Genomic DNA, 17,614 nt, shown 5'->3' with positions numbered 1-17,614 from the left:
AAAGAGGTCAGGGGCTTCCCTGGTGGCGCAGTGGTTGAGAGTCCGCCTGTCAATGCAGGGGACACGGGTTTGTGCCCTGGTCCGGGAAGATCCCACATGCCGCAGAGCGGCTGGGTGCATGAGCCATGGCCGCTGAGCCTGCGCGTCCGGAGCCTGTGCTCCGCAACGGGAGAGGAGGCCACAACAGTGAGAGGCCAGCATACCAAAAAAAAAAAAAAGGAGGTCAGAAATGGACATGGATACCTCCCTGGGCTCTGGGTCCTCACCCTTGTACATCCAGGCCCGCCCTCCCCCGCACCCCGGGCTCACACAGCCTGCGCGACGTGCACGTCTCGTGGCTGACTCCCCCAGGGTCCTTGCCCCGCTCCTCCCCCGCCCTCCTCTTCCCGCCCCCTCCACTCTCTGGCCGGTGCAGCACTGGCCCCAGCCCAAAGATCCCAGGAGGCGGGGCTCGGAGAAAAATATATAAGTGGCCCCGGGGCGCTGACCAGGTGTCAGTTGCGGAATCTCCATCCGGAAGACCCGCGGCTACCGAGGAAGGGGAGGAGGAGGCGGAGGAGGAGGAGGAGAACGCAGAGCCGCGGGACCCACGCACACCGTGACCGCCCACCCGGCTTGCGCTGCCTGCTGCTCGCTCGACGCCCCTAGGTGAGTCCGGCCGGGAAGAGCGCGGCGGGGCGCGGGGTCCCGGGTGGGCTCCCCTCTCTGCAGGCCTACCCCGAGAGAGCCGAGTGAGGGCTGCTCGGGAGGATGCATCCGTCTTTCGGTGGCTTAAAAGCCCCCTTTTCTGCTCCGCTTCTCCCGCAGATTACTCCTACCCCGAGAGCCCGGAGCCGAGATGGAAACTGTCCAGGAGCTGATTCCTCTGGCCAAGGAGCTGATGGCGCAGAAGCCCAGACGGAATCTGGTGAGGCTGTACGTGCTGGGCGGCGTGCTGGCGCTCTTCGGCGCCATGCTCGGCCTGATGGAGACCTTGTGCAGCCCCTTCACGGCCGCCGACAGCCTGCGGGAGCGGGAGGCAGCGGTGGCCGAGCTGCAGGCCGCCCGGGAACGACAGGCCCTCCGGGCGCGGGCCCTGCTGGAGAAAAGCAAGCAGCTGGAGGCCGTCCAGGGCTGCCGGGCCCCGACCAACCGGCTGCACGCCTCGTAGGAACCTTGGGGGCCGGCGGAGGGAGGGGGAGAGAGACACACAGGGAGAGGAGAGTGAGGCAGAGCGCGAGGGTCGGGCTCGAGTGAGCGTCTCGTGCTGTTTGGACTAACGAGAAGCTACTGATTTTAGAACTGAACTACCACGTGGACCCACCAAAAGGCGTTTGGGATTGAGTTTTGCTGCTGTGCAGCACTGCAGAAAGATGACATGTCCAGAACCTTCCAGCTATCTGACTGCATCCAGCATTTTGCACTAGGGTGAACGGGGGAGAAATGCTTTTTATATTATTATTGTTATCGTTATTAGGTAGTACCGTGACCACCATTTTGCATTTTGAAATAAAAAACGTTTTGTATTCTATCTCAGCATCTGATTCCTGAGGGGCACGGTTTTCTGGGGTGGGCAGCAGGGAGGGCGGGCATTTTGGCGGAGGGGGTCTTCTTAACATGAGCCCAGTGGAGAGAGGAGCAGTTTCCTGAAGGTCAGGCAACACTTGCTTCAGGGCTCTGGACTCATATTGATGTTACACGCTTATAAGTCTGGTAAGGATTTGTTTTTGCTTTGTGTTAGGAGTGGCAAGAGGGAAACTTTTCTAAGTCCCACCAGACTCAGCATTTTAAGATCAGAAGATAAATCAACTTCTGAGCTAGAGTAAGTGAATGAGAGATACTGGTTAATTCTAGGGCACAAAGCCTATTTGCCATCTCACACCTGTGCACCAGAGGATCTCGTGGTTGATACCTCTTTCTTCCTAACTGTATTTTAGTGGAGGGGGGTGGGGACAGTGAGGGGGAAGGAGGGGTGGAGGGAGGGAGGGAGGGAGGGAGGAAATTGGATGTCTAGCTCTACAAAGCCCTTCTCCTCACACACTGAATCACAGTAAAAAGTTCTAGGTTAGGAGGGGAAAAGACCGGTTGTCACAGTCCTGAGTCCTCTTCCTCCAGGGACAGAACTTGCTCTGTGGTAATAGCTAGTCCAGTGGCTCTATAGGGCTCAGCATAGGGAATTTTAAACAATGGCTCTTAAAGAAGTAGTTAGGGGCATAGGCCTGATGCCACTCCCCTAGTGATTTTAATACGTCTCCTGCCCTAACCAGGTACAGACATTTCCCTCTCTCCATCCATGGCTATGCATTTTTGCCAAACATAGCAAGGCTCGTGCCATCGCCTCTGACCAGACTCTCTCTCCACCACCACCCTCTTCCCTCACACACACCCTTCCATTTTATTTCTGCCAGCTCAAATCCTACCCAGTGTTCCTGGCCCTGATCTAGTGCCATCTCTGATATCTATCCTTATCACTCCAAACAAGAGAGCCATCGGAATGGGGTGAGATTAATCAAGGGAAAAGACACGTATTTAAAGGAAAAGAAGAATATCAGTGGAACCACTGTTCTTGCAGTTTCCAAAATGGGAAACTTGACCCTATATTAAGGTGACATAACCTCACCTTAAATGTCCAAAAAACTTCTCAGGAATCCACCCCATCTTATTCTTCAGTTTTCCTTCCCAAGTGCCTCTCCTATTACGTCTATTATTCTTCCACCCATGCAGCCACCCTCTGGTCCAGCTGTCAGCATCTCAAACCGCCTCCTGCACTCTCTAGCACATTCACCCCAAAACATTCCTGCCAGACTGGGGACTGTGACCTTCGTTCATCCTGCTGCTCCTCCCTCAAAAATGTCAGCGCCTAAGACCCCTGTCCAGATTTTCCAGTGTCTCCATGATCCGCTTGCATCTCAGCCCTCCCACCTGATGTTCCACATGAACCCAGGACCTTCCTAGTCCCTTCCGGTCTTTCACACCTTTTTTCACATTACTCTTCCCACCTGAATGCCTGTCCATCCACAATCGCCACACCTTCTGAAGGCATAGACCTCAGATTCTCCAAGAGAGGGATAATTTCAAATATTCTGCCTCTTGTCAAACTGTATATCAAATCATGTACTCCAATTTTTGGTTTAGAAGGTAATGCCTATATTTTTTGGTTTGCCTATATGTAAAACTACATATATTTTACATATTTGCCTAAATATATAGGAAATGCCTGTGTATTTTTAGTTTCGAAGGGTATGCCTTTTACCTATGCGTGTACAAACTACCCAACCCAATCAAATCCAACCTATAGAAATCTTTTCTGTCCTCACTGATCTTTTCACTTCTCTGAATTCCTACAAGACATTCAGTCTGGGTCTCATACTGGATCACGCAGTAATGGACATTTTTGTCCCAGTTGTTTTACGGAGGTGATCAGATGTGAACTTGTACTACTTTCTAGTGAAAACAGATACTAGGTATCAACTGTGAGAACATTTAAAAGTTTCACACTTTCTTAGGAAAAGTTTGATTGTTGTGTAATCATGGTAACCAGAACCAGTTTTAAACCCATTGGCTCAATCAATCACAACTCTCCTCAGGTAACACTTTTACAAGCCAACCAATCAGTAACATTCCCTCACTTCTAAGGGTCATTTAACCATGAAGTGACTCAACCCCATAAATATATTTCAGAGTGCCAACCAATCAACAAATAAATATGCTTCGACAGATATCAGCCCACTTATGACCAGGAAAGTACACCAAACTCTGAACTTCCTGCTTTCCCAAAACCAAAAGACATACTTAATGGGTTCCTTGTGTTCAGACTCTATTTGTCCTTCAGATCGGCTGCCAGATAAGTCAGTCTCAACCATAGTCTGAATCTGATGAGTTTCACTGAGTTCTCACGGCTTCTAAAATTTCTAACCAAGTACGTCTTTGTATAAACTCATTAGATCTCAGTCTTTGTGTAAAGTAAATAGAAATTTTAGTTTACAGATGTACATTCTGGTAAATAATTATACCTAGGCCTTTGTATATGGCCATTAGACATTTTGTCTAGGAGGTATACTATTGAGTAATTAGACATAGGTCTTGTATAAGTTCATTAGACTCTCTTATTGGAGGCATACCATTTGATAACTGCATTTGCCATTAAACTGCTAATCCCCTGCTGCTCACTTTGCTTTTGCTTTTGTTTATCTATATTGTAAAGTTTTATTTTATGTGTTTTTGTTTTGTACTGAAAAGCCTTATTTCTGATACACAGATAAAGAAGTGTTCCATATGGAATGGCCCAATAAGTCAACAATCCAATCCAAGCTGGTCCTAGGGGACAACAGCTGGAGCTCCATTAGATTGTGACCAATTCAGGAAAAGGTAAATGATCAAACTTGGCTTTGGGTCTCCTTAAAACTTTGTTGAGAGCCGCTCTCTATCTATCTCACCAAGGTGTAAAAGAAGGTCACTTTTAGTCTGTATTCTGAGGTCAAAGATTGTCAGGTCATTGATTACATGGCCCCTTCCTAACTTTTGCATAGAAAGGGAACCCAAGATACCATTCACAGGCACACATTCTTACTAAGTAGCCTTTCTTGTCTTTCTTGGGTTCTTCTAATCTGCAAACTCCTCTTGGAAGAACTCCTATTCCTGTTGCACTATAATCCCAGTTCTTGCACTTACTTCGATAACGCGCAAAAACTGAGTTTAGAATAACGATCGTCAACATGGGGGAACTTTTGACATATCAAAATCAATAAATTAATTCATTTGACGAACCCCCAAATAAATTAATACATTTAAGAGGAACCCCAGAAATCTAAAGAGTCAGTAGTTAGCTTCTTTGATTAGTATGCTGAGGTCTAAAACACAAAATTCTAATTCCAACATGGTCTCCCGCAAAGACTCTATTACCTTCTGAGATCCACCCTAATTTCATTTCTCTCTCTTCCACTCACCTTTCTCCGACCTTCTATATGAAACACCCTTTTTTTCAGAGTTTTCTTTAGAAAAGATGCAATTACATTGTAAATCTGCTAAACCAGAAGGCATCCCTAAGGAAGTTAAATTTAAACCCTGATCCGGAGCCATATTAAGAGTTAAAATTAAGGATCTTCCTAAATCTCAGGAAGCCAGGTAAAAAATTTTACATAATTTAGGATTTTATTTGGTACTTATTCTTCTGGACTAGATCTTTACCAACTAGTTCAGTGAATTGTTAATCCTTCAGCTGGAGAAAAATATTTAAAAGCAGCAGGGTTAGAAAGGAAAATTTTAAATAAGTCAGCTGTGTAAAATGAAAAAAAAAGTGTTTTAAGGGGGGCAAGAAAAAAAAACAGAAAACACAGTACAAAAGACAATTCTAGGGCTTCCCTGGTGGTGCAGTGGTTGAGAGTCCGCCTGCCGATGCAGGGGACACGGGTTCGTGTCCCAGTCCGGGAAGATCCCACATGCCGCGGAGCGGCTGGGCCCGTGAGCCATGGCCGCTGAGCCTGCGCGTCTGGAGCCTGTGCTCCGCAATGGGAGAGGCCACAACAGCGAGAGGCCCACGTACCGCAAAAAAAAAAAAAAAAAAAGACAATTCTAGAAGCCTTTCTTTTAAAGATACAGTGGACAAAAATTCAAAATTATAAGTTAAAAATGAAAACAGACTTCGGGAAACTTTCAAAGAGCATTCTGGAGTAAAGCCAGCTGTTGAAGTATTAACCCAGGACCTGGCAAGGAGCAGGTGTTCATTAAATATTTGTTGAATATAGAATAAGTAAATGGATGAAGAAAGTAAACTTTTTGATGACCCATTGTTATCCCTGCCTTTCGTCCAAAAGAATGGAAACCTCTGAATTGGGATGTGACCCTCCATCATTAGTTGGTGTGAATCAGGCTGGCATTACCGTCCCTACTTGTGGAGACCCTACCCCACGTGGATCCGTCTCCCCACTGCCGTCCACTCCACACTCCCGCTGATGTGATCACCGTAATGGTCTATAAGTCATCTCGATGATTCCTAAGCAGTTTATAACTAAGAAACGTGTAGACACGCAGCCTCACAGAGTACATTAGGTTGCTGGTCTCTCTGGGTGGGAAAGGAAAATCTGCCCAAACCCAGTTCTTGTTTTGATTATTTCCTTTGAGGCAAAGCCAGGAATCTGAGAGTGAGCGCTTGCTAAGGGTGGAACAGGGGTTCTGCCTGGTGTGCCGCTGGCATGTTCAGAGCTAGCAATAGTAATGGACAAGTCTCCAGGGCAACCAGGACCACTTCCAAGCATTCCCACCGTGGGCCACTGCAGGGGCCCTCTATTCTTTGGGGAGCCCTGAACTGGGCTCATCTCCCAGTGCCTCCTGGCTGCAAGCTCAGTCCTAGCATGAGGGCTTTCTTCCTTGGCCCTTCCTTCACCTTCTTGTATCAGGTGGCAGACCAGCTGGTTCCAGTCCCGAATCAGATCTTCTGACTCCTCCCAGAAACCAACCACCTTCTGAGCAGGAAACCCTGCCCCTCCCCAAAGAGTGGGAAACCGCAGAGGAAGAGAGAGATGAAACAGAAGGGAAGGCAGAGGAGGAGGGAGAAAAGAAGCAAAAGAAAAAAGGAGATCAATAAAAAGAAGTCAAATCTGGTTGAAACCCCAAGGTAAGACTTTTTTAAATCACAGTAATATGTAATAGCATCACCATTTGTGTCAGGGCCTAGTCCATAGTAGGTCCTCAAAAAACCGCTATTGAAATAATGCATCTATTTGGAATAAACCGGAGGGCTGGGCTGAAAGAGATTTCAATGTCAAATGCTGGTCAAAACAAGAAACAAAAAGGGGCTTCCCTGGTGGCGCAGTGGTTGAGGGTCCACCTGCCGATGAAGGGGACACGGGTTCGTGCCCCGGTCCGGGAGGATCCCGCGTGCAGCGGAGCGGGTGGGCCCGTGAGCCATGACCTGCGCGTCCGGAGCCTGTGCTCCGCGACGGGAGAGGCCACAACGGTGAGAGGCCTGCGTACCGCAAAAAAAAAAAAAAAAAAAAAAAAAGAAACAAAAAGAAATGCCCGGTGAGCTTTGCATTCTTTTTTTTTTTTTTTTTTTTTTGGAGCTTTGCATTCTGTAGGAGGGAAGATGTGATAAAACACAGATGGAACCAGATGTCTGTTACTGGCACTGAGCACATTCTGATCATTTTGGGACAGAAAGTTAAGTTGAAACAAAAAATTGAAAAAATAGTTTAAAAATGTCTGCATGTTCTTTTGAAATCATACAAAGATTGCAGGTCTTAAGCATTTTTATAAAGCGGCTTTAAAGTAATGACAGAGCACAAACACTGTGCTGTATCTCGGGAACTCCTAAGAGTGCAGATATCTGCCTTTTGCATCCAATCATCAGCTAGTTTCATATTTTTAATATTGAGATCTAGAGCTTTGAAGAAGGCATGTTTTATCTCAAGGAGTCTTATTCAAAGGACCAAGGGAGGCCTCTAGTTGTCATTCAGAATTCTTCCTGTGCTGTTCATCTATTCCTTAATCCCAGCCCAGCCTGTTGCTTAGGACACTGACATTCTGAGCCTTAGAAGGGTCTAATCAGATTTCAAAGCCCCTGGTTTCAGGTCCATTAGAGGAAACCTAACAGGAGCAAGAAATAGCATTCCCCACGCTCTACACCCCCATTTGCCCAAACGTTCCCTTGCCATCGATAGCTAGTACCATCCAGAAGGTTGCAGTTTACTGATCCAGTCACTTGGGGGAGTTAAACTAGTTAAACTCACACTGGAAAATGCCTGTAGACCATGATGGTGTGTTTTCACAACACTTGGCTTTGAAGAGTCCTGCTCCCCCAACTTTTCCAACAGAGCTTACCAATTCAAAGGGACACACTTGAAGTGTTTATTTTTCTTTTAGTGCCAGTATTTTCCTTTGGGTTTTCTGTGAGTGCATCACAGACGGAAGCTGAAAGGAAGGCGGGAGAGGTAAGGAGAGATGGAAGAATCTCACTTCTGCTTGCTTGCCAAAATTTGGAAGGAATTGCCTTTCCCTCTTATGTATGATATGAAAATAAAATCCAAAAATCCTAGCTCTTTCTTGATGCTGATTTCAGTACAGCTAAAAAGCTCCGTGCATCCAATTTCTGAGCTGGAACAAATCTTAAAGGTAATCTAATTCCCCTTGTTTGCCAGGTGAGGGAATTGAAGCCAAGACAGGGGCAGGGTCTTGCCCAAGGTCACATATATGCCAGTGGAGGAAGGGAGACCGGAACTCAATTATCTGGGTCCCACCCAGGCGCCTTGCAAGAAACTTTATACAAAAGAGCCCCAGATACCCAAGGACACATAAACATGGCAACTCCTGATTAAATAAAATAAAATATTCAGTTAAAGATGCTCAACTAATCCTTACTTGGCAGAAATGAAAAATGGGAAAAGATTTTCCTAATAGTTAAGCTTTTCTAGATCTGTTTTGTAACTGTTAGGAAACTGGAGAGTAGAAGGATTCAAGACAGATTTGTCATGAAAGAGCCAGAATATTTTACATTCCTACCACTGATCCAGCATTTTACATATCTTACCTCTTTATATAATCGCATAGTATCCTCCTTTTACAAGTAATATATTTTTTTTAATTTGCTCAAATTCACAGAGAGAATAAGATATTACTATTTCCGCATCTTTCGTTAGTAGGCCCGGCATCGTGCCGTGGACTAACGTGAATATTTACAGTGAGTGATTGTTGCATTCTTACTCAGGTCATTCCCCAACGTGGACCCCTGCTCCAGCCACTTCAAACTACTTGAGGTCGCTCTGAGGTATCAAGCTATTTCTAGACTCCTTACCTAAACACATATAGCTCCCTCTGCTTGGTATGGCCTTCCCCCAATTTCTTCATCTCCATAACTTGTACTCATTTCTTCAAAACGTAGCCCCAGGGTCACCTCCTCCCTGAAGGCTTTCCCACTGCCCTGGGATGACTTGGCTGCCCTACTCCGTACTCCGTTAGCACCCTATGCACATTATTATTACACTACTGTGAGCTTTGACTTACTTACCTACCCTCCTTATAGTTAACTAGAATCTCCTTGAAGGAAAGCATCAGATATTGATCAGCTTTTACAATACATTCCTGGCACCAAGCACAGTTTTGGACATTTATTAGTGCTCAGTAAACATTTGGGGGAAATGGATGGATGAACAAATGAAAGATTTTCCCTCCTTTTCTTCCACGTAAATGATTTAATAAAAAGACTCACTCCCACACTCTTGAATTTTGGGTATCTTGGGAGGAATAGAAAATGGCACTACTATAGGCTTCTTCTCCTTTCAAACCTGACAGCCTGCTCAAAAGTACTTTCTAGGGTTATACGTGCCAGTTGAACAAACATTCATTTCTGCTCCCTTACAAGATGCACTGATCACAGTACAGTAGAAGAATGTGCATGCTATAAATCACAAGGACAGAGGACCAGGATGGAGACAACAACAGATGAGAAATGTCAATACCCTTTCAGAAGATGGAAAGTGGATGGACGGGGGATAAGTGACTTAGCAAACTGGAGACTGCTGAAGCCCAACAGCCCATGGAGGCCAACAAGAAGCCACAGAGCCCAGGAGAGTCCCAGGGATCAGGCCACCAGAAACCTCAATTCAGAGGGAGAGATGGGAGCAAAAATAGGAAGAGATGCTCCAAATCCCCTTTCTTTCCCTCCAAGAAGAAGGAAAGTTTATTTTCTGGAGAAATCGGCCAAAGAGATGCCAGGCTCAGGGGCATCAGGCACAGCAAAGGGTGGGCTTAGGCAGGGAGCTAGAAACAGAGGATTAGAGGAAGACGCCATCCTGAAAGATGAGACTCCCCAGCCCCTATCCTGACTCAGATCCCAGAACACGCACAGCCCTCTGCATTCTCCTTATTCCAGCCCACCCCAGGCAGAAGAATGAAGCATTCCTCCTTGTAGAAAGTATACAACTAAAGAAAAAATGATTACAGACACTGTTATTTGGGGGTCCCCCAATGATACTGCCGACTTCCCTCTGGGTTATCCTGCAGTGCATTCCCATAGTTGACAAGCCCTGCCCTTACACACAAAGCTTCCAACAGCCAAGGAATTGACTCCAAAGATCACCAAGCATAAAATGAAAGCCCCTGACATTGCCGATGGTGACCCCAACATAGGTAATCCAGGGAGCAGAAGAAATCATTAACAACAGCCCTGGCAACGTCAATATCCCCCCCAGAGATAAAGGAAGGCAGTGTATACCTCAATGAAGATCAGGAAGTCAGTGTTTCTAAAAATAGTGGAGAACAGAAAGGAGCTTTTGAAAATAAAAATGCAGCTAGAAATTTAAAAATTAAAAAGAAATACTGGAAGATAAAATTGACAAAATCTCCCAGAAAGTAGGACGGATAGGTTAAGAGATGAAAAATAGGACAAAAACAATAAGAAACTTACAGGATCCATCCAGGAGCTCTGACATCTTCTAATAAGAATTCCAGGGCTTCCCTGGTGGCACAGTGGTTGAGAGTCCGCCTGCCGATGCAGGGGACACGGGTTCGTGCCCCGGTCCGGGAGGATCCCGCATGCCGCGGAGCGGCTGGGCCCGTGAGCCATGGACGCTGAGCCTGCGCGTCCGGAGCCTGTGCTCTGCAACGGGAGAGGCCACAGCAGTGAGAGGCCCGCATACCGCAAAAAAAAAACAAGGATCAGGAGTCCAGACAGAAATTGAACTTCTCAGTATCAATACTGGAAGCTAGAAACCGAAAGGCAATGCAGTAATGTCTTCCAATTCCAGGAGAAGATAATCTCCAATCTTGAAATCCTTACCCAGCCAAACAATGAATCAGGGAGAGGGTAAAGTAAGGACAAGCAGGCAGGGCTAACACACTGGGCTGTATGTGGCCAGGGTCTGATGGACTAAAGCCCATGTAAAGATGTTCAATGTAAAATAGCACTCCTGCATCCAAGGTCTCAAAAAAAGTTCCCTACCATCATGAAGAAATAAACCAAGAAAAAGTCGGGGTTGCCAGGTGGATGGCAAAGGGAGGTCCCATCTACCAGCCTATCAGGCTCCTAGTCCAGATTGGAACAGGAAAAATGGGGCTCCAAGATGGATGTCTCCAAGGGAAAAAATAAATAGCTTATCCAATTAATTTGACCACTGTATTTGAGTTGTATTGCCCTTACTGGAGGATTTGGAGAACATGACAACTGAGTAAGCAAACAAACAAAAATGAGGTGATTATTGACTCCCGGGTCGGGGGTGGGGAATAGAAGAAAAGAAATGCAATCATAGTACATTGTATTGTTGAGCTGCCAAAAATCCGTCATCATAATATGAACACTGACTATTGATTTCATTAAAATTGTAATTTAATAGTGTTAGGAATCTAGAAGGAAGGGAATGAGTATCTGTGTGTGCTGTTTAAAAAAAAAAGGAAAAGTCCTAATATTCCGTAGTGGAAAATCAGTACATAATCTCTAAAACTGCAAAATCAAGAAATAGCAGTAAATGTTTTTAAATATGCAGTTAATTCCCGGAGGAAAGAAAGAAGATTTTAAAACGTGATTGCCTCTGAATGGGACTAGGGCATGGGGAAGGGAGAAACAAGGATTGCTGTTATCATCATAAGCCTTTTGATATCATGTGACTTTGTAACGCCTCTCGTGTATTATATTAATAAATACAAAAAAGAAAGAAAGAAAGGAAGGAAGAAGGAAAGAAAGAAAGAAAGGAAGGAAGGAAGGAGAGAAAGAAAAAGAAAGAAAGAAAGAGGGAGGGAGGGAAGAAGAAAGAAAGAAAGAGAGGAAATGGCTCAGTTATAACAACGTTCATGGATTACATTCTACTTACCACTCAACATGTTGATGGCTGGAGCCATTAAATTCAGTCTCAAACAAACTATATTTAAAGTATTTACCTAATTACCCAGAAGAGTTCCCCAGTCTGTCTACCTGAAGGTTACTTCAGAATCACCTGGGGAGCTGTGCAAAAATACAGACTGCTGGGTCCCACCCTTGATGGTTCTGATTCAACAGGCCTTGGTGCGGCTTGGGGATCTGCCCTTAGTTCCCCCAGATGATCCAACTGCCCAGCAAGTTTTAGGAATCATTGGACTAAAGCAGAAATAGTGAGTGCGTGTAGGGAGGAGTGAGGGAGGGGGGATTATGTGATTTGTGTGTGTGTAACTGTTTCTGTGTATATGCCGGTGTATTGCGAATGTGTCCTCCCTCCTTCCCTCTTTCATCTTCTTTTATCTTAACCCATAAACCCCTGTGGACTGCTGAAAACAATACCAGAAACACCCCATCCCCATGATTTTAAACCCCAGCAGTCTGTGCTTTCTCTCTCAGCCCTGGGGCTCCCTCTTCTGGCAGAAACCTGTTAAAACTCGTAGCATCCTAAACCTAGAAATTCTCCCTCCGTTCCTGTAAGGCCATTTTCCCGGGTGATTTCCAAGCCCTCAAACTTCGTGAACCTCCCATCAGACAGAAAAGGAAAAATTCAACCACCCTGGGAAAGACTTTCCTGCCTTACAGGTGTGAATGCACGAAGATGAGGAACGGCGCGGAATGAGGCAGGTATGAGAATAGAAGTTACCTACTGTGGCCAAATCCGAGGAACAGGAGACCTTAAGGAGTAAAACTCCCCGCTTGCTTCCTCGCCCTCCTCCAAGAGAGAAGGACACATGGGGAAGCCTTAGCCATCTGCCTCTCAAAAATCGAAGGAAGGACACACGCTATGCTAAAAAGCTCACGGAATTTAGAAGCAGACCGCAGGAGTTCAATAGCCACCCTCACCTTCCTTCCTTGAGTCTCCTTTTCCGGAGCCACGTGCCAGATCGTCGGACCCTGTAAATCCAGCGATTCCGTCTATGGACGCTGTTGGATCTTTCCCCTACGCTGAAAATCTGCTCAGCCCAGCACAGTGTCTGGCACAGAGAAAATGCTCCAAAACATTTGAATGAAACCTTAACTCACCGCTATCCTAAAAATCAGAACCCTCCTTCAGATCTGCGTGCCTCCCAAGCTCCTCGAATGTCCCCCTTCTCCACACTCACACTAAACATGTCCTTTCCTTCTATACATCACTCCTCAACCCATAGCATCCTGGCTTTAGTGCCTTCACGACTCTGACAGGCCTCCAGCGATTCCTATTTCCAGACCCGATGTATTTTGATCGCTTTTCATCCTCCTTGACCTCTCAGAAGCTGTGACCTCTCGCATCTCGTAGAGACCACCCTCTGCCCACCCCCACCCCTCCCCCAGGTTACCTGTTGCCTCAGGTCCTCCCGCTGCCTGTTCCTCCTTTGCTCCGCTCCACCAGTTCTCGTCTTCTGTGATATCCCACTGTGCCCTTCACCCTCTCCCTGCAGGTGTCATCTGCCTGCTTTTAACTTTAACTTATATGATTTCATTCTCCCAAATCAATATCTCTAGCCTAGAGATTTCTCCTGACCTTCAAATACCTAGCAGACATATTTATTTGTGTGTATAAGAGTCTGTTTCCATTAAGCATTCAGAAAATGCTTTCTAGCACTTGCACCAAGTGCAAGCACCGTGCTAAGCACGGGAGATACACTGGTGAGATAGATCAAGCCTCTGCCCTCTCAGACCTGTGTGTAATGGGAAAAACAGACAGATGAGCAACTGTGAGTACAAAGTGATGGGAGCTATGATAAGAGAAATACCCAGTGTTTGGGGATACGTTACATGTCCAAGGGAGGGCAGGGAGGGTGACTTCAATGGGTAGAACCTGAAGGATAAGAAGGAATGGGGGTAGAGTGGTGAGAGGTTCCTGGGAAAGTATTTCAAAGCTTACAAAGAGCTTGTTAAAGCTAAAATAATGTGTTTGGACTTTATTCTAAGAACAATAAGGTGTCACTGAAGAAGAATTGGGTGCACTGAAGCCCACAGGGCACTTCCACAGTGTTGGCAACAGTCAGGTCTTAAGGTGGTTGGTAAGCCAGCATGGCTTTTGCTTCATTATCATGCCCCCTAAATTGTTCATGGCTTCATCTATTGTTTTGTGCATATAAATGTTTCACAATCTTTTAAAAAAATAAATCAATGGATTGGAGAAGGTGGGATAGGCAGAGAGAAGAGTGAGGATAGTCACAGTGAGGGTGAGGATGGAATGACATGGTTCTAGAGATATCCAGGAGGTAGAATTGCCTGGGCTTGGTAAGTAATGGGATGTGGGGAGATGGGGAAGCAGGAGTAAAGAAGGACTTCCAAGGTTCTGGAGCATTAACTGGATGGGTGGTAAAGCCCTTGATTGAAATAAATCACAAAGTCATTGGAGAACAGTTTAGCGGTTTCTTTAAAAGTTAAATATAGATTTACCTCACAACCCATCAAGACCACATAAAGCCTTTCACACCAATGTTCATACAAGCACTATTTGTAATAGCCAAAAAGTGGGAAATTCTAAATGTCTGTGAATGGATAAACAAAACATAGTATATCCATACAGCGGACTAGGATTTGGCAATAAGAAGGAACAAAGTACCCATACATGCTGCAATATGGATGAACCTCAAAAACATGATAAGTCAAAGATATCAGGCTCAGAAGATCACATATTATGTGATTCCACTAAAATGAGAGACAGAAACTTAGATTATTGGTTGCCCAAGCCTGGGGATGAGGACTTGTAAATGGGTAAAGATGAACCTCTGGGGGGTGATGGAGTAAAATTGGATGGTGGTGATGGTTTCCCAACTCCGCAAATTTATTAAAAGCCATTGAACTGTACACTTACCATGAGATACTTTTCTGGTATAAAAATGGTACTGGGCTTCCCTGGTGGTTCAGTGGTTGAGAGTCCGCCTACCGATGCAGGGAACACGGGTTCGTGCCCCGGTCCGGGAAGATCCCACATGCCGCGGAGCGGCTGGGCCCGTGAGCCATGGCCGCTGAGCCTGCACATCCGGAGCCTGTGCTCTGCAACGGGAGAGGCCACAACAGTGAGAGGCCCACGTACCGCAAAAAAAAAAAAAAAAAAAAAAAAAAAAAGGTACTTCACAAAAGCTGTTAAAATAATCAGGGCAGTTTCGGCATGTTGAGTTTGAGGTGTTTAGGAGGCATTAAGAGGGAGAGGTGGAGTAAACAGGTGGTTATGCTGCCTGAAATTTAGGATACAATGCGGCACAGGAGATAGAGATTTTTAATACTCATCAACTGAAAGATAGCAATTGGAACCATGAGAATGAGGGAAATCGCCCAAAGATAGAAAGGAGGAAAGAGTGAGGACAGAATCTAAAGAACACCAAAAGGACGTAGTCTGAGGAGTAGGAAGAAAGCCCAGAGACTATATATGGACAGAATCCAAGGGAAGAAGATGCTTGGGAGCAGGGCAGAGAGGCAAGAGCAGAAAGGGCTCCTGAGACATCAGATAAGTAAACAGAACCAAAGAGCGGAAGACGTGGTAGGAAAATCTGCCTGCGTATGAGTTGGGGAGCCCAGGAACATCGCTCAGCAAAGCTCCAGAGCTGCAAGCCAGAGGACGAGGCCAGGCCCAGCATGGCACTGGGAGAGTGAAGTGTTGATGGAGGGAGGGGGGCTGGAAGTGGGCAGGGGATCCTGAATTTTCAGCATAAGGCTGTGAGGGATGCAAAAGGCCAGTGAACAGGCAGAGTTCTGGGAAGGGATGAGGGTGCCGAGGCTTCATGTCTGGCCGTAAACGCCAGAACAACAGATTCCAGCAGTAAATGTGTATGGCCCTCAAGGATGTGGTTCCTGCCTACTTCTCCTGGCTGATTTCGCCCCATGTAACCCCACCCCTTGAAATTCAGTGATCCTGCCATGTGGAATTTTTTGCAGTTTCCCAAACACTCCATTCTCTTCCACATCTCCTTCTATTTTCTCACTCAGCTTCCTCTGCATGGAATGTGCTACAGACCAACCCTCCTCTCTCTCCCACACACTCCGGAACCCTAGCAATGCTCCCTCCTACCCTTCTTCACTTGCCTGGAGTATTCCTGCTCTTGCTTCAATATGGATCAGGGTTGACCTCTCCTCTGAAGCCTGCCCTACTTGCCCATCCCCCACTTTGAGAGAGCTATTTCCTTCTTTACTCCCCACCGTAGACTTCCATCACAGCACAGACAATACTTTACACATTTCATTTATTGCCATATTTAGTGCCTTCTAGGACTTGGAAGGCTTTTGTTCTTTCATAGGTCATAGGATTCGATCGGTCATACAACCTAAATAAATGAAGTCACTCAGCCAACATGCGGCATGTACCCTTTTCCTCCTTTGCTACTTATAGCCCTTTGGGAGCTGTCTGTGGCCGGGCAGCTGGATTCCATTGCGGGGAAGGTACACAAGGTGTTCTCACCTCTGCTATCACTAGCCACGGTCAAGGATGCTTTGTCCACACCTAAGGTACAATTTCTCCCAGCGTTCCCAAAGTTCTGTGCCAATTCCAGGGTTGTCAGATAAAACTCAGGGCACCCAGTTAAATCTGAATTGCAGATAAACAATGAATAATGTTTTAGTATTCGTATAATCCCGTGCAATAGTTGAGATTATATAAATCCTCAAAAAGCATTTGTGGTTTATCTGCAATTCAAATTTAACTGGGTGTCCTGTCTTTCTATTTGCTGAATGTAGCAAATAGAATACAATAGCAAATAGAATACAAATAGAATAGAATAGAATAGGGGCAACCCTACTTCGCGCCTAAGGGAAGTGGCCTCCCTCTAATGCTGTAGTCACTGGCACCCTAAGAATCACACCTGGCGGAGGCTGCTATGCCAACCTGATGTGCTTCCTGAAAGCTGGGCTGAACAACCAAGAAAAAGCACTGGGTGGCCGAAGCCATGCAGTAGCTTTGCCGGAGTCAGTCCTCTCCTCCCCACTGTGTGGGCCTTTCCCATGGAGCCCTGGTGCTGCCCCTGTTTAACCAAGCTTTCTGGGGAGTAACTTTACAGTTACTGTGCATGGCTACTCGGAGCTCCAGGGCAAGTTCACGTGCCATAGACCAGAGGAAAATCTTGAAAAACTGCATGCAAGTACATATTTAGAATTGTCTCTGCCCTACCCACACTGAGGGGGCAGGGATCGGGTCAAACTCTGGGCCTCATTAGGGTACTTGCTCTTTCCCAGGAGGTTCTCGGCTCTCCCAGGCAAACACATTCCTGGTAGTCTGCCTCACCAGTCCCCCTGCCATGGACTACATGTGACTGGTAGGGACAGGATGGCAGACACAGGGCAGGTTATCCCATCATTTTCCTGCATCTGAGCTTCCATTAGTTGGAAAAAATGAGTAAATCTGTGCATTAGGAATAGGGTCCTACAAAAGGGTTGACAAATAGAACTTCCCCTCTTGTTAAGTATACAGGGGAGGGAGAAGAAGGGGACGGGGTAGGGGAGGAAGGGAATCCATGTTATTAGACAAAATGACGTAAAATGATAGCTGTATCGACAAAAAATGAATCCGTTGATCTAAGAAAGAAAAGGAAATTTTTATTTGAGTCAAATTTGAGGGTTACAACCCAGGAAGAGCATCTCAGAAAATTCTGAGAATTGTTCCGCCCGTTAGAAGTCAAGCCACAGTTATATAAGTTTTTTGAGACAGAGGGCTGTATTATTGACGTATAATGACAGATTATTGACAATTTACATAATCCACATCTAAGCACCATGAAGGACTGTTATCTTTAAGGAATTGTCTTATTGATG

At 45.9% G+C, this 17,614-nt stretch overlaps 2 protein-coding genes across 2 annotated transcripts in view; both read left to right on the top strand.

Moving 5' to 3' along the window:
- Nucleotides 1-488: 488 nt before the first annotated feature.
- On the top strand, nt 489-1,510 carry G0S2 (G0/G1 switch 2). The gene is made up of 2 exons (XM_032613718.1): nt 489-648; nt 808-1,510. The coding sequence occupies exon 2, from the start codon at nt 839-841 to the stop codon at nt 1,148-1,150; it is 312 nt and encodes a 103-aa protein (XP_032469609.1). The 5' UTR covers nt 489-648; nt 808-838; the 3' UTR covers nt 1,151-1,510.
- A 4,975-nt stretch (nt 1,511-6,485) lies between these two features.
- The window catches only part of HSD11B1 (hydroxysteroid 11-beta dehydrogenase 1), a 45,785-nt gene continuing 34,656 nt past the window's right edge, over nt 6,486-17,614 (top strand). Inside the window, exon 1 of the mRNA XM_032613706.1 lies at nt 6,486-6,592. The gene's annotated coding sequence lies outside the window, so the exon portion shown is untranslated. The remainder of the gene's footprint in view (nt 6,593-17,614) is intronic.

Source organism: Phocoena sinus, chromosome 1 (genome assembly GCF_008692025.1).
Source record: "Phocoena sinus isolate mPhoSin1 chromosome 1, mPhoSin1.pri, whole genome shotgun sequence".
Classification (NCBI taxonomy): domain Eukaryota; kingdom Metazoa; phylum Chordata; class Mammalia; order Artiodactyla; family Phocoenidae; genus Phocoena; species Phocoena sinus.
This window is presented reverse-complemented; position numbering and strand designations above follow the sequence as displayed.